The sequence below is a fragment of the Laccaria bicolor genome, genomic scaffold (assembly GCF_000143565.1).
Source record: "Laccaria bicolor S238N-H82 LACBIscaffold_89 genomic scaffold, whole genome shotgun sequence".
Taxonomy (NCBI): Eukaryota; Fungi; Basidiomycota; class Agaricomycetes; order Agaricales; family Hydnangiaceae; genus Laccaria; species Laccaria bicolor.
The window spans coordinates 83061-98649 of record NW_001889960.1 but is presented as its reverse complement, the minus strand read 5'-3'; the positions used below and the strand labels follow the sequence as shown (position 1 = coordinate 98649).

At 48.3% G+C, this 15589-nt stretch overlaps 5 protein-coding genes across 5 annotated transcripts; 3 read left to right on the top strand and 2 right to left on the bottom strand.

Moving 5' to 3' along the window:
• Positions 1 to 960: 960 nt before the first annotated feature.
• LACBIDRAFT_335467 (uncharacterized protein) lies at positions 961 to 2011 on the bottom strand (the record flags this gene model as incomplete). The annotated part of the gene is made up of 7 exons (XM_001890320.1): positions 961 to 1021; positions 1053 to 1084; positions 1194 to 1213; positions 1461 to 1556; positions 1617 to 1693; positions 1908 to 1937; positions 1980 to 2011. 7 exons carry the CDS (start codon positions 2009 to 2011, stop codon positions 961 to 963), a joined length of 348 nt encoding a protein of 115 aa, XP_001890355.1.
• Positions 2012 to 5914: 3903 nt separating this feature from the next.
• Positions 5915 to 8079, top strand: LACBIDRAFT_335466 (guanine nucleotide-binding protein alpha subunit; the record flags this gene model as incomplete). The annotated part of the gene is made up of 9 exons (XM_001890326.1): positions 5915 to 6122; positions 6177 to 6197; positions 6256 to 7207; positions 7263 to 7315; positions 7367 to 7518; positions 7637 to 7640; positions 7689 to 7715; positions 7782 to 7858; positions 8035 to 8079. 9 exons carry the CDS (start codon positions 5915 to 5917, stop codon positions 8077 to 8079), a joined length of 1539 nt encoding a protein of 512 aa, XP_001890361.1.
• A 497-nt stretch (positions 8080 to 8576) lies between these two features.
• LACBIDRAFT_335465 (uncharacterized protein) lies at positions 8577 to 11488 on the top strand (the record flags this gene model as incomplete). The annotated part of the gene is made up of 14 exons (XM_001890325.1): positions 8577 to 8958; positions 9083 to 9208; positions 9255 to 9475; positions 9535 to 9918; positions 9977 to 10094; positions 10151 to 10243; positions 10298 to 10465; positions 10580 to 10679; positions 10729 to 10788; positions 10841 to 10912; positions 10963 to 11070; positions 11127 to 11282; positions 11338 to 11385; positions 11422 to 11488. The coding sequence occupies 14 exons, from the start codon at positions 8577 to 8579 to the stop codon at positions 11486 to 11488; spliced, it is 2103 nt and encodes a 700-aa protein (XP_001890360.1).
• Positions 11489 to 11751: 263 nt separating this feature from the next.
• On the bottom strand, positions 11752 to 12793 carry LACBIDRAFT_296036 (uncharacterized protein). The gene is made up of 5 exons (XM_001890319.1): positions 12527 to 12793; positions 12075 to 12345; positions 11951 to 12022; positions 11849 to 11893; positions 11752 to 11755 (listed from the first exon to the last, which is right to left on the bottom strand). Exons 1-2 carry the CDS (start codon positions 12637 to 12639, stop codon positions 12162 to 12164), a joined length of 297 nt encoding a protein of 98 aa, XP_001890354.1. The 5' UTR covers positions 12640 to 12793; the 3' UTR covers positions 11752 to 11755; positions 11849 to 11893; positions 11951 to 12022; positions 12075 to 12161.
• A 420-nt stretch (positions 12794 to 13213) lies between these two features.
• Positions 13214 to 14671, top strand: LACBIDRAFT_335463 (uncharacterized protein; the record flags this gene model as incomplete). Its single annotated transcript, XM_001890324.1, has 4 exons — positions 13214 to 13311; positions 13573 to 14170; positions 14222 to 14332; positions 14525 to 14671. 4 exons carry the CDS (start codon positions 13214 to 13216, stop codon positions 14669 to 14671), a joined length of 954 nt encoding a protein of 317 aa, XP_001890359.1.
• Positions 14672 to 15589: the final 918 nt, after the last annotated feature.

Below are 15589 nucleotides of genomic sequence, written 5' to 3'. Positions count from 1 at the left end.
GAAAGTCGGAGATTAGTTGTAAGAATGAGTTGTTGGCATCCCAATTGGGCGACAAAACAACATCAGTGGGGCACCTTGTCCGAATTATGAGTTCACAATTTTCAGGGAACGACCAGTTCATCTCCTCCAAAACTTCTGGGTGTAAGACCTTCCTTCTATTCCTTACCACTAGAACTCTCTGACTCGGATCTAACAGCTTGAATAGCAGCCCACTTCTGACAGAAACCAGTAACTATAGCTTGATGTCTACCCTCCACCGATTAAAAGTGAATCATGCCGAAAGCATATTTCGAAACAAAACGAAACAGTGGGCAAGAAGCCTGACAGGAACAGAGCACTCACCCAAAATCTTTGTCTCCTTGAACCAATATCCATCCCTCACCTCATTACCAGCCGTCCAGCCCAATTCTCCTCACACCTGTCTCTGCTCTCCCAATTCACATATTTCTTTTGCATGAAACATGCAAGCACAAGTCGAAGTATCATCCAGAACTACCCTCCATCCCCATCCCCATCCCTGCGCTCATTCACTCCTCAACCCCTAGCTCTTCCATCCCCCCAGTGATGGTTCAAAACTCCCCCTTCCCTAATCCAACCTCAGCCCTATCTCCCCTCTCGTACATCCCGGAATCCTCATGCAGACGCCCACTGTGATCTAGCATTTCCACAGTCTGTGTTCGCAGACAGACAGACAGTTCCCTTTGTTAGCCGTCTTTTCGCGGGATTGGAACGTCAACTAGCCTCGCACTCAATGGAAATGATGCAGATGGGAATGGAGACTCATCACATAGCTAATGAAATTACCCCCCTCAGATCTCTTCGAGCTGGGGTGGATTCGCAATGCGAATGGACTGGAGAAACTCTGATCCAAGCACTGCGAGACAACATCCAAATTCCCATCCTCCTCAACTCAAGGTTGATGCTGGTGTTAAATCTGAGCTCCTTGATGATCGTCACAATTCATGAAGAATGTGAACGAAGAGGCACAGCGAGGGTTGAGGTTTTTTCTGGTGGTGGGACACTGGTTATTGTCAGGAGTAGTAAGAACTTACTAAGAAGGCCATCTCAATAGTCCCGCAGACATCTATGTCCCCAGGCATGGATATCATTCCCTCAAATTCAGCAGATCGCACCGGTCAAGTCTCTACTACCACTATCACCGCCAACACAGTTTCCTCCACAGACACACTCACACACTCTCTCTGGGATGATGCTACTGTAACACCAAGTGTAAAATGAATCCCTTTCACCTAACTCCGTCATGTCAACAATGACAACAACCCAGTTTTTGCAATGCCCTCTCAATGCCTAAAGGGATGTAGAGCGAGCATTCAGCAATTTTCTTGAGATGTGTGTTCCTTTATGGTCCTCCCTGTGTTCATTCTTTGGAACTTTATTCACAGAACCACCAATATGGGGTGTTCTTTCAATCACGCCGCAAACATGAAATGTGTACTTACGACGAAGGATCTCAAGCCTGTTCGTGAAGTACGTGAAGTTTATTCCCTTGAGCAGCGCGTTGCCAGGGCGACTGAGATTAAGTGGTTTGCACTGGGCTAATGAGCGACTTGTCCTGGCACAATAAAACTCTGTGTTGCCACTGAGGAGGCACCCACCCTGGTGGAGAATGGTGCCAAAGAAGCAAGAACAGTGAGGGAGGAGCTTCTTACTAGGCTTGATTTGGCAGAAATGTCTGTGATAACGATCACCGCATGGTGAGGCTGCAGTGACGAGGGAGTCTGGGCAAGATCATGACAGCTTGAGCTGAGAAGTTGGAAGCAAGGGTGCTCGAAATGATCAGGCATGCGGAAACGCTGTTGACGCAGTAGCATGATGTGAACTTGGTAACTTCTTTTTTCTTCTTCTTGTGAACCCATCCTGACTTGATTTCAACCTTGTAGACTGACTCAAAGAAAGTCCTGGTGAACCATGGTATCCTTCAAATTCAAACAAGTTAGGAACAGGACATCATTGCTAACCATAACAAGCTTTGATCCCCCAGCGTGAACATCTCGCCAATGGACTCCATACGAATCCATTCTTCGACGCAGCAATGGCGCAGATGCTTCAAAAGAAGGCCAAGAGTGCTGGGCTTGACACAAAGACTTTGTTGATTTTTGGGATGCAGCTTCCCTCAAGCCCAATCGACAAGTCATTGCAAACTTTTGTAACATTTCATGAATACCCTCCTCTGATTTTATCTTTTTTATTGTCTCTTTTCATCATAGGCCAGTAATGCAATGGACCAAACGATCGAACCTGTTCCTGATGCGGCGCAGCCCTTCTCACCAGATCCAGCCCAGCTCTTTACCAACTCCAAGTCCCAAACAACAGGAAGAAACAATCAAACCACCTTCACCCATCTCGAAACCTCAGCCCAGGGCAACTAAGCAAAACAAGAAGAAGTCCTTCAAGACCCTTGAGGACGCCGATTCGAACTATGTATGAGTACGACAACAGGGAAAATGATCTGAGCGACTTGTCCGATCTGGAGCTTTCATCACCAGCAGGGAGGTGCATGAGAAAACGCAGTCCTTGTGTATCACCGCAACTTACTGTGACCATCAAGGAGCCTGTGAGGACAAAACGAAGATGGGTATGCACGTTCCTCTGCTCCAATATTCCCCTGTTGTTTTTCAACCCCATTTTTCTGAAATGTAGAGGGCCATAAGAGTTCAGAATCTGGCTGTTGTTACGGCGCCTGTCATCCCATCCCTGCAGGGAGAAGTTTCAACTTCCCCAGTTGTTCAGAAGTCCCTAGCTGTCTAGAAGAAAGCCCCTGATGGGCCTGCCAAGACTCGTCAGAAGAAGCACAAGCAGCTGGTTCATTCTCGTTATCAATGCCCTGTTGGTCAGACTTTTTGCGTTGCCTGGGACTCTGTTTTCCTAATCCGACTGGTTTTTTCGTCTTTGGTGCTGTATGTCCTGGCATCTCTTGGTTTCACTCTTAGGCAATTGCAAATATCTCCTAATTATGGATGTTTGTTGCCATGACGATTGTACATAACTCTTACTGTGTTGCTCAAGTCATTTGCACATCTGATGAAGAATTTTTTGTGATGATGAATGTGTTGCACTGGCCACGGAAATGGCTGCTGGCAAACGGAAAAACGAATGGTGCTTTCCTGCTGCCCTGGCCTGGTTTGAGAGTCGGCGGTCGAATGGGCCAGACTTCTGTATGAACCAGTTACAGAGAGCAATGTATTTGTATAGATGGGAACCAAATGAGAAACATTTTTTTTGTGAAGTGATGGGTAGCTTGTCGTAACAGGCTGGGATGTAACTTAGCACGAAGTACTGGAGCCCGCTTCAAAGGCCAATACAGTTTCACTTCCCATTTCCTGAAAAATGGGACTGTAATTGCAAGCTACTATCGTATGAATTTGAATCTACAGACACCCAGAGTCTCTTCTTGTTGTAGAAAAGTAAAATTGAGAACAACCCCTTGAAATATCTTGAAACAGAAGCAAATTCACGATGGTAGCAACATCATACAAACGATCGACCCGGGTCAGGTTCGGTATTTTATTTATAGATGGGGACTTGTAATTGGTTCCCTTGCAATTGGGGACAACCACCGAGGATAAGAGATACTCAAGGCTTGTAATTATGGACGCGTCTCACACATGCATGCGTAAAAATTCCACAATCAGCGAAATCCGTCGTCTAGGAAAGTAAAAACCACCCCTACCCCTCTGGTCAAAGGGGCCGACGGGTCCCTAGAATCTTAACCCATGGGCCATCTAGGTTTGTTTTTGTAGCCCGTTGTGCGTTGACGTGTTGAAGTATGAGTAAAAACGAAGGGTCCTGCCGCAATGGCTATGAATAAAACATTGGTGTGTTTCCCACTGCGACGACGTCATTCCTATCAACTCGCAGTCATGATCAGTTGTTATTATTAGGTAGTACATAAGTAGTTGGGCCGTGGTGAGAGTGTTGCAGTATTGATAAAACTTTGTTTTGAAGGCAGAGCCTGCCGGCGAGCCGATTCACTTGATTTACAATGGGCACCTGAATAAAAAGGTTAGACCGTGAAGAGACAAAAGAACTTACCCACTGGGCTCTGTCCGACAACGGAGATAAAAATATACCTACATAGTTGCCGGACACCGTGTAGGATTGAAATTATTTTCAACACGAAAAAAAAAATCCGACACCAGTGCCAGTGGTATGCATGTCGTCATAATGATGTGCGTGTTGGTCATCCCGGGAGGATCTTTGAGCAGCACGCGCGGCGAGGGCCTGCAGATGTAGGATTCAGATATGAGTTTTGACTTGTGGTATTGTTGACTTGCATAGTTGTACTGTTTCGTGAAGTCTTTCAGAATACTAATTCAAGTCAGCGCATTCCGGGCCATAAAACCACGAGACTCTATAGCGTCCAAAACGCAACGGTCACCACCCCGTCAGACGCCAATATAATCATATCGTCGAACAACTGACAGTTGAACGGCTGTCACCTTGAACTTTCAAGTTCGGCCTCATGACCAAGTCCCGACGGGAGTCACAATGTACCTGAGCTTTGTGGTTTGAGTGGAATCGAACAGCCTGCTTGGAGAATGAGGACAGGTGAGCCAGCAATGACAGTTGAATATTGAATGACAAGCTTGAGTGTTGACTGTCACGCCGGTTGACGCGTCGACGTGCCTTGAGCTTGGGCGGGGTGCCTTGCGTTGCCTTGCTTCGTCCTTGGCTAGCCTTGTGTATGTTGATAAACGCCAGACGCCAGTGCAATGCTTTCTGCACGTGTGGGCAGACGCTGGTGTAGCGTGGTCAGGTTTTGTAGACGCGTGCGCTGCGTGGTTGGTGGATAGATAACAGGCCACCGCTATCTTTTTTTGTTTCTTTGGGCAGGCTACGCTTGAGATGAAATGAGGTTCAATTGAATTGAAAAAAAAAGAGTTATGAGGGTGTAAGGAGACGTCGACTTTGCTACATTTCCAAACTTGGCCAGATGAGCGCTCGGCCTTGGGTTCAGGTTATTTACTTGCCGATTTTCTTGAACTCTGTGCGAGCTGCTTGGCAAGATAAGTGTGGCGGGGCAAGTGCTTTGCACGTGTTGGCAGAGCGCTGCGTGGTTGGTGGATAGATAACACGGGCTTTTTTTTTTAATGGCTAGCTCGATGCTCGAGATGAAGTGAGGTTTAATTTTTTTTTAAAATGGGGGGTACCGACTCTTATCGACTTTGAATGCTCCGGATAAGGTTTGCAATTTCCCAAAAGCGCCAGGTTGTTTACTTGCCGATTTTCTTGAGGCTGCTTGGCCCGCACTGCGCAGATGACGCGGTTGCCTGCCCCTGTGAGTCACTGCTTAGATTAGATCATGGTGACGTATATAGAGAGCGATCAGGGGGTGGTGAAAGTCGGCGGAGAGCAGTCACAAGAGCCTAGAGGAGGAATGTAAAGGCCTAGGGAACCCGAGGAGGCCGACGGATGGATCATGAATGGTGGTGATAGCTATGCGTACACTTGACACGACACGACGTCGCATGTCAATGTCAGTACGCCAATGTAAATAAGGTTGGGGGAAACATGGGCCTTTGGAGAGAAGCAGGGTATAATTTAGAAAGCAGTGTAGGCTGAGGAACTTGAGAAGATGAACCGTTTTTGGGTGGGTTGGGTGACGAGGGGGATGGGATCTCCAGGCACTTCTTCAAAGGAGATAAGCGACAAATATCCGCGATTCTGAGCTCGATTGAAAACGTGCGTGACTTTGTTCCTGGTGAACCAGTTCTCGGTACCTGACCGCGTTCGCTTGCAGTGGGAAAAGTAAAAGATAAAGTTCAAAAATGGATCTTCTCTTTGAGTAAGTATGTATAGAGATGATTGATATGACTGCTGTACCTGGCTGGCGTCAATAATCCAAACCCCTCAATCCCCCCATCATCATTATCATACTTATCTCTTACTTGAGATGCCCGTGCGCACCGCTGACGACCCACTCGACGAGGTGCTCAAGCCGCCTCCGGACGAGTCTCCAGAAGACCGTGCGGTAAGGCTGCAGAATGAGGCAGAGGCAAAGAGAGTTAGCTTGGCTATTGATGCTAGCATCAAGGCTGAACGACATGCGAGGAGGAAAAAGAGGATTGTGAGGCTGTTGTTGCTGGGTCAGAGCGAGTCTGGTGAGCTTTGTGGTCGTTTTGACCTACACTGTATTTATGAGAGTGTGTGTTTAGGGAAATCAACAACTCTACGACGTACGTCCACCTCTGTTGTTTTTTTGGTAGATATGAAAAGCTTATCGCCACCCTGCAGAATTTCAAAGACTATATACCCCCACGGCCTTTCGCGAGGAACGTATCCTCTGGCGCGCCGTTATCCAACTCAACATCATCAGGTCAATACGCACCATCCTCGACGCTTTGACCTTTCCTTCAACTTCAACGTCGTCACCACACACATCACCGTACTCGTCCCCTCGTTCAAGGGCCCGCACCATCTCCCGCCCGCCTTTACCAAACCACCCACACGAGCAGTACAATGGCAACGGGAACGACACAACACTAACCTTTGGCTCTTCCTCACCCCCGCGTGTCAGACACCACCACCACCACCACTCGCCCCCGTCCAACCCAGATTCAGACGGAGACTCCGAGTCTGATTTCGTTCATCCCCACCACCACATACACCACCGCAGCCCACGCTCCACCTCCCCACTCACACTAGCCCAAAACACACCCCTAGACGCACTCAAAGCGCGCTTATTACCCCTGCGCCATATCGAGGCTCTCCTCATCGCAAAACTTGTCCCGCCCAACGAGGAAGAGGCGACGCATTTCGCTCGTCCTGGTCCCCCTGGTGTTGGTGTTGGTGCTGGAACGAGTGCAGGGTCCTCCTCCGGGGCGAGTTCTACGTCGCATGGGACGGGGAACCACGCGTATAGGAACCAAGAGATTTTCGTTAGGCCTGGGACGGGGTGGAAAGGCGGTTTGGCACGTGCTAGGGTTACTTATCCTGGGTCTGGGTATGGGTATGGCGATCATCATGACGGCGCGAAGCAAAATAAAAACGGGAGTAATGGGAAAGGGAGTGGTGGTGGGAATGGGACAAGACCGATGAGCGCAGGTACCACGGGCCTAGAAACGCAGGACGAGCCGCAGGAGGTGTTGAATATGTGTAGGAGGGATATGATTGCGCTTTGGAATGATGAGGGTGTTAGGGAGGTGTTGAGGCGGAGGAAGATTAGGATTGAGGAGGAGTCGGGGTTGTGAGTCCTTTTTCTTTTCCTTTTTGGAAATGTATTTCTAATGCCGTCGTTGTAGTTTTTTGGACGACCTGGAACGATTGACGTCGCTCAAGTATATGCCTACGGATGGTACGTCCCCTCCTCCCTTCTTCCCCCTCCCTCTTCCCTCCTTAAACACAGCTAACACCCCATGTGAACAAACAGACGACGTCCTCAAAGCCCGACTCAAAACCGTGGGCGTATCAGAGTACAAATTCGAGATGGAAGCGACTGCGGGGAGGGATAGCGGTACGGAGTGGAGGATTGTGGATGTTGGTGGGAGTCGGAGTCAGGTTGGTTTTTTTTCTTTGTTCTTTGTTCCTCTGTTCTTCTCTTCCTTTGTTGCCCTCTCTTCTTCCCTCTTTCTTATCCTCATGCCTTCTAATAATCTAATCGATATTTATTCCACAGCGTCGTAAGTCCCATACTCAATGCATCCCTTAAAATCTAATTTGAAAGCTAGCTACGTGGGCGCCCTTCTTCGACGATGGTACGTCCCTTTCTTGCTTTTTTGGTCTCCTTCGTGCACAAGTTGATATGTATGTATTGGACGCAGTGGACGCTATTATCTTCTTAGCACCCATATCGGGGTTCGATCAAGTGCTTTCTGAGGATCGGACGGTGAATAGGCTGGTGAGTTTCTTTCTTTCTTGTTCTTTGTCGTGTTTCTGCTGGCGTCGTTCGTTTGTTCGCTTTGGTGGATTTGTTTTGAGTGGTTCGATGATATGACGGAGGCGGTCTGCTCCTCCTCCCTTGCCTTCCCTTCTTTCCCTCCCTTGCTTCCCCTTTCATCTCTGTTGCTTTTGCAGTCGATGTCGTTTTTGCTCCATCCCTTGTTTGCACCTACCTTTTGAGGGGCAGCTTTGGGTATCAATCCAATGATGCTTCCCCTTGCCTTTCCTTTTCACTTGCGTCCGCTTCGGCCTTTGTGGTTTTAGCGGTTTTCCTTTCGATTGGTCTGATACCGTTCTACCCCTGCCTTGCCTCCGCGTCGCTGGTCTTCTGGCCGCAACAAGCGCTCTGCACTCTGCTTTTTTCAATTTGGGTGGTTGTGCTCCCTTGCCATCTCTGTATTCTCGGCTGTTTGTTTTAATTTATACGTCAACGGGAAGGTTTCGGCCCCCTTCAAATCAAATCCTCGAAGTAAGAGTGAATGACCTCGATAATAAACGCGCATTTTGAGCTGGTTGTTGGACAATGTCAGGACTCAATGCCTCAAAGTTAGAACAGTAATCTGTAGGATACTTATAGATGTCGTGACCTTGCCAATTGCAAAATTTGTCCTCTTCCGACAACCACCACAATCAAAATACAATTTTCTTGACTCTTCTAACCATTTCTTGGCTATTCCATGGAAAACAATGGCTTTGATTATAATGCGCTCAAAGGTATCAATCCAAAATTCTCAATGTCACAGACTTCGGACCCGTCAACGACAAAAGTCAAGCCGAAGACGTTCTCAATGACGCAGGGTAAGCCACTTGCACAGAACCCGAAAATCAGCTCGACACACAACGCAAATTCCTTCAAGTTTGCCCTATTCAAGAGACCTGAAGCCTTGACCATTCCCGACGCGTCGCGACGATCCGTGTTTTCTTTTCAAGCGCCACAGGCTGAAGGTTCATCTCAGAGTCGCCTATCGGCACCACTATTTCTTTCAGATGTCCAAGAAGCATTGAAGGCTCCGGTCAATATCCTGCAGGATCGCGACGTCGGACAGGGGGAGGCACAAGGTGAGCATTGCCACTCTTTCTTTCGTGAATATCGGCCTAATGACGACTACAGAGGGAAGAAGAGACGCGTCATCGCCGTTGACGGCCTCACCCAAATATGAAGGCCGCGCATACATCCATCCAGCATCGCATAAATCGCCGCCAAATCATCCTTCACCTACCGCCTCACACAGAGAAATAGAATTTTCGCCAGAATATAGCCGGGAAAACGACAGGACCGCATCTTTGACCTCGATTCCAGGCGAGTCAAGTAAGTTATCACAATCTACGCAATTTTGTTTGACCCATCATAATAGATCACAAAACTAGTCGTCGACAATCACCCGCCTTATCTGGAGCGCATACATCTTCTTTGCCTCCGCCTTCACGCCCCAGCTCGCGGTCTCAATTAGTTTTTCCGCTATCAAAAAATGAATTAGGTTTCAATTCGATTCCAGATACGTCTCTCAAACCACAACAAACTCCTCCCATTGCGAAAAGGGATGTAAAGCGAGCGTTTAGCGATCTCCTTGAGCATGTTCGTTCCTTCATGGTTCTTCTTGCTTCCGTTCTTTTGAACTTTCTTCTTCTTCACAGAACCACCGATACGAGGCTTTTTTTGCGGAATCGATCGCACTGCAAACACAAAATGAGTATTTATCTCGAATGCGCAGTGCGGCGACGAAGGATCTCAAGTCTGCGCGTGAAGAGCTTTCCGCTACAGCAGCGCAATTGGCATCTGCTAGGTCGGAGCACGCCGCCGCTCTCCCATTGTTGAAATCAACGGAGAATGAATTAAGCACCGCCAAGTCTGATCTCGCCTTAACACGCTCGAATCTTGCGGATGCCGTCGCCGAAATTTCGACCCTCAAAACCTCTTTGGAGCAAATGTCGCATGCTTATGAGCAGGAAAAGTTGGGGAAGGAAGTGGCTGAAAAGAGGCTCGTCACGGCAAAGCAAAGTCTGGCGACTCTGAGAAAAGTAAGTTATCAGTCAATCCCTATTGCTTCTTACTTATGCTAGCTTCAATAGCTACGAGTCACTTCATTCCTCCTTCGTCGCTCTTGGAAAGTCTCACGAGGCTTCGGAAGCTTCGCTTTCACAAGCTGTCGCTGAGGTGACTGAAATTAAGCGGTCTGTGGCGGATGCCTTGACCAGTAAGGTTGCTTCAACGGGGTTTTCGCAATGTTGACGACGTCTCCGCTACTACTAGGTGTTAGACCCCTCCTTGAAGTAGGCGGTGGCTTCTCCCGCGTATCTGAGATGAGAGATACCATTCAAGAACTCCAGAGAGAGTTGGGCTCATGTAAGCTCGTTCCTGCTCTTGTGCTTCACCCAATCGTTCGTTGACCCTCTACAGCCCAGCGCGTGACTGATCTCCTCCGCGACAAGCTTCACCACCTATCTTCCCAGCTCGCGGATGCGCAAGCACGGATCAAAGATTTCGAAGATACGGAGCGCGGGACGCTGAGTGTTCTTTGCGATCGCTTGGACGATAAGCGGAGCTTGGAAGTTTTGTGCAGTGTCGGTGAGCATTTCTGTTAGCTGCCTTTGCTCCTGTATGGACAATTAAGCTTTTCTTTTCATAAGGAACCAAGGTAGAAGACCTGACGGACCGTATGGCAAAGCACGAACGGGAAAGTATCGTCTCAAGAAGTCATCAACGCCAAGGACAAGGAGATTATCGGTTTAAAGGCAGAGGTCAAGGCTCTCGGCGAGTCGAAGGCTGAGTTGAGAGCACTGTTAGTTCCCTTTTTCCCCGGTGTTTGGTGGGCTTACACACAGTATCAGGGTTGCGGAGGCTAAGAAAGCGGTCGCGGAGAAAGACCGCGATCTCAGAGCTAGGGATTCGTAAGCGACGGCGACGTACACCCTCGTATGCCTTCAACGATAATCTGTCCAGACATACCTTGGTTAAGCAAAAAGTCGAGGGCCTGAACTCGCAGGTCGTTTCTGCAGAGGCATCGTTGAAAGTGTACGTCACCCATTTAGTCTCTTTTTGCCTTTTGTAACGCCGTTCTGTAGAACAAGGGAATGGCTCGCACTAGCTCAATCCGAGGCTCGTGAGCGTAAAGAGGAAAGCGACATTCTGAAGACAAAGGTTGAGAGCCTTGAAGTCGCTCGTGCCGAATGGTACGTCCACTTCGGTCGTGTTTCATCCTCACCATTGATGAATACCGTTACTCTAGGGAGGGTCTGAATTCCAAGTTACAAGCACAGATTCAAGAGCTTAGTACAGGAGAGGCACTGGCTGTACGGACGACCCAACTAGTTCAAGCTGAGATCAAGCGGGTCACAGCGGAAGTCAAGAAGGCCAGCGAGGAAGCGAGTAAAACTATCGAATCGTATGTCGCTTGTTTTCTGAAGTTAGTAATGGTTAGAACTGATGCTTATCTTCAGGCTTCGTCAAGCGAATCGTCGGTTGGAGGTCGACAATAGCTTGTACTTGTGTGTATTAGTCGTCACTGACATTGGTTTTCTCAGAACCGATTGGATGAACAAAATACGGCTCTGGTCTCAGCGAATGACCTCAACAACGCACTCCAGGTGATGAAATCATTGCACTCATCAGCAAGACGACATCTCACTAGAAATGCTAGAATTAGTAAATTCTAGCATTTCTAGTAACTCTAGTCATTTCTAGTCTCCTAGTTTTTCAAACTAGGGCTAACGAACTTATCCGATTCTAGACACTCCACTAGGAAGGTTGGACAGCTAGTACTAGTATTTCATACTAATTCTAGTAGATCATTCAATATTCTAGTGCCACTAGGACACTCTTGCCCAGCGAGATTTTTATAATGATTGTATAATTTATCTAATGAACAAGTGACAAACATTCCTAGTTACTTATGGAAGGTGAGACGAAGAATCCTCATCCCTCCCAGCTGCCCACTAATACAAGACGTACTGTGCAGGCCGCCGCGCTTCATCCTGAGTGGCAGCATAGAACGACCTTCATAATAAATAGTAAGTAAATAAGTTTAGGAAAAAGTCAACAAAGATACATTACTTACGAGGACGTGAGGGAGATAAGAAGTAAACTCGAGGAAAGGAACGGAGACGCGCGGAAGGGAAAGAAAACCTTGAGGAAGAAACGGGTGAAAGGAAAGAAAACTCAAGGGAAAAGGACGCACCTCTCACAGCCTGTTCCTAGGAGTCTCTCCGCGACGTCATCTTCGCCCCCGTGGTCCCAACCCACTTTCCCCCTCAGCCACTGACAGCTAACACACGTGTAATCCACGCCGGAATTGCGCACGCATCCCGAGGATTGCATGTAAGAATCGAGGTGCGTGAAATTCTTTCAGGAGGGCAAGAAGATCAGAACAAGAGCCTGCGTCTAGGCCAGCTGGATAACAAGAGAGGGCTGGTATTTGTTGGAAAGAAGGAAGGGAGGTAACAGAGAGTCTGAAGGAGGGGATAAGGATGCAAAAGGAAGGTGAAGGAGAGGAAGCAATGTAAGGAGGTAGGAAAGAGGTAGGGGTCGGGAGCGTGGAGTGGAAGGCGAGGATACGCAACAGCGAACCCGCGGAATTGGGCACACTGATGACGATGCGCAAGAAATCGGGTGAACCTGATATGTACGCACATTTGTCCACTCTCGTGCGCTTGAACGGTGTGCCTCCCAGCACGCCCCATGACAGCGTATGACCAGTCGCCATACGCCTCATCATCCCGGAATGTCGCCCAATAGCCAATCATTGGAAACGCCCGTTGATGCGGCTCCGATTCGCCCTTCAGCGGCTCCACTGCTTATCGTCGACTCTTCTTTTGATGAGTGCGCGGCCTACGGTGTTGAACAAAGAAGGAAAGAAGCTCGGAGGGGATTGGGACTGATTGGGGTCGCGGATGGTGAGAGGGAAGGGAATGCATGCCTTGGAAATTCCCCTTCGCGGATTTCAACCATAATCACGTGATTGTACAATGGCATCATTTTTCTTGAGGGCCGGGCTCTTCGACTTCAACATTTCTCCGTCGCTCATCACTCAGCCCACTCACACGAACACGGATTTTCTTTTTGGACAAGGAGATTACAGAATGGACGCATAGGCAGTGATACTCACTACGGGTACCTTGATTTGCATACTCCTGCCATGGTACTCTTGGAGTCGAAGTACCTGCTTGCCGCCACTTTTCAGTTCACCTCCGTGAATGGATCGTCGTGGCATCAAACTTCCATTTTTTTACTTAGTGTACTTATACAATCACTAGAGCAGTACAAGCCATAAAAATTTGTAAAGGGAAAGTCAAGTAAATTGAGGTTGATCCAGTTGAAATGGAACCATGGCACAGTTACCACTTCTGCATAATTGACGGTGCCAGTGACCCCTTCTGTTATTTGAAGTTGCAGATTCTGCATCAGAAGTCTCATGGGTAATAAATAGAGGTTGGATACACTTTTGCATAATGACTGGAAAGTGACTAGAAAACTGACTAGAAAAAGTGACAGTTACTAGAAATGCTAGGTGTCCTAGGACGTACTAGGAAAAAAAAAGTTTCTAGTACTAGTGTTTCTAGGACACCTAGTACTTTCTAGTGTTTTCTAGTGTTTCTAGCTTCTCTAGCCAGATGTCATCTTCCTGATGCTAGCGACATGCGTACTTTACTGACGTTACTATGAACAACGCAGACTAGATTGGATGAGCAGACCGCTGCTTTAACGCTAGCCAAGGACCAGATCACTGCGAATGAGGTGAAGTCTGCCGTATCTCATGATACTTCAGTGATTGTTGATATACTTCGACCTCAGGCCGGCGTTCAAGAGATCGTTCACAACCTCAGGACGGAACTCGCCGTTGCCCATGAGCAGAAACTCGCGCTTGAGCGTGAGACCGCGAACCTCAAAGCCTCCTTCAATCAACTTACTCGGGAATCCGCCGCCTCGCTGGCAGCTGCTCAAGTGGACTTTGAGAAGAAGTTGAACAGGCAGGAGAAGGCTAACGAGCGACTTGTTTCGGCGCAAGAAAAACGCGCCGTTGCCGCTGAGAAGGCGGCCACGCTGGCGGAGAATGACGCTAAAGAAGCAAGAGCGGCGAGGGAGGAACTTGCTGGTAGGCTGGCTTTGGCGGAGATGTCTGTGATTGCGATTGCTGAGGATGGCGAGGCTGCGGCGACGAGGGAGTCTGGGCAGATGAAGGTCATGAAAGCCCGAGCTGAGGAGTTGGAGGCAAGGGTGGGCGAAATGACGAAGCATGCGGAAACGCTTTTGAGTCGGTACCATGATGGGAACTTGGTAAGGTCATCTCCTTGTGGACTCATCCAGACCTGATTTCGACTTTCGTAGACCGACTCAGAAAAGGACCTGGGAACCATGTTATTCTTCAAACGCAAACGAGTTACGAACAGGACGTCGTTGCTAAGGATAATGAGCTTCGAAAAGTTAATGTCATCATATGTGTGTTGAAACCTACTGACCTCGATCTCCCAGCGTGAACACCTCGCAACTGGCCTCCATAGTCGAATCCATTCTTTGGAGGCAGCACTAGCACAGATGCTAAAAGAGAAGGCGAACAAAACGAAGATTGGTATACACGTTTCTATGCTCCGATATTCCTCCGCTGTTTTTCACCCCTTTTTTGAAATGTAGACGGCCACAGGAGTTCAGAATCCGGCTGTCGTTACGGCGCTTATCATGCCGTCCCCGCAGGAAGAAGTTTCGGTTTCGACTTCCCCAGCTGTTCAGAGGAAGGCCTCCGATGGGCCTGTCAAGACTCGCCAGAAGAAGCGCAAGTAGCTGGTTGGTTCTCGTTATCAATGCCCTGTTGGTCGGTCTTTTTGCGGTACTTGGGACTCTGTTTTCCTAATCCGACTCGCTTTTTCGTCTTTGGCCTGGGATTTCTCTTGGATTCGCCCTTTGGCAATTGCAACTGTCAACTCTTTGGCTAATCATGGACGCTTTGTCGCCGTGACGATTGTCCATAACTCTTACTGTGTTGCTCAAGTCATTTGTACATATGGTGGGACTGGGAAACTGCTTTTAGTGAACGGAAAAACGAATGGTGCTTTCCTGCCGCTCTGGCCTGGTTTGAGAGTCGGCGGCCGAATTTTGGGTCGGACTCATGCACGAACCAGCTAAAGAGAGCAATGTATTTGAATAGATGTGAACCAAATGAGAAAACAAAAAAATTGTGAAGCGATGGGTGCCAGTGGCTTGCCGTACTAACAAGCTGGGATACTCGGCGCGAAGTACTGGAACCCGCTTCAAAGGCCAATACAGTTTCACTTCCCGTTTCTCAATACATGGGACTGTAGTAGTTGCAAGCTAACTTACAAACCCGAGGAACCTCGAGACACCCAGAGTCTCTCCTCGTTGTAAAAGTAAAAATTGAGGTTGCATAACGGAAGCAAATCCACTGCGATGGTAGCAACGTCGTATAAACGATCGACTCGGGTCAGGTTCACATGGAGACAAGTTGTAATATTGGCTCCTTGCAACCTCTGCAACTGTGGGCGACTCCCAATCAGTTTAAATAACGGATTACGAAAAACCATGGGTCAATCCAATGCATTAAAGGCTCTAGGGACCCGTCGGCCCCTTCGACCAAAAAAGAAAAAGGAAAAAAAAAACGGGGTCGTGGTCGGGGTGGTTAACTTTACTTCCCTACATGACGAATAAATTTGGCTGATTGTGAAATTTATGCACATGCACTGG

Bases quoted from the DNA above. Each gene is read 5' to 3' on its own strand.
- LACBIDRAFT_296036 (XM_001890319.1), bottom strand. From the start codon at position 12,639: ATGATTGGCTATTGGGCGACATTCCGGGATGATGAGGCGTATGGCGAC. The intron at 12,346-12,526 runs GTGCGTACATAT...CCCCTCCTTCAG, and splicing joins GCGCACGAGAGTGGACAAAT to ACTCTCTGTTACCTCCCTTC.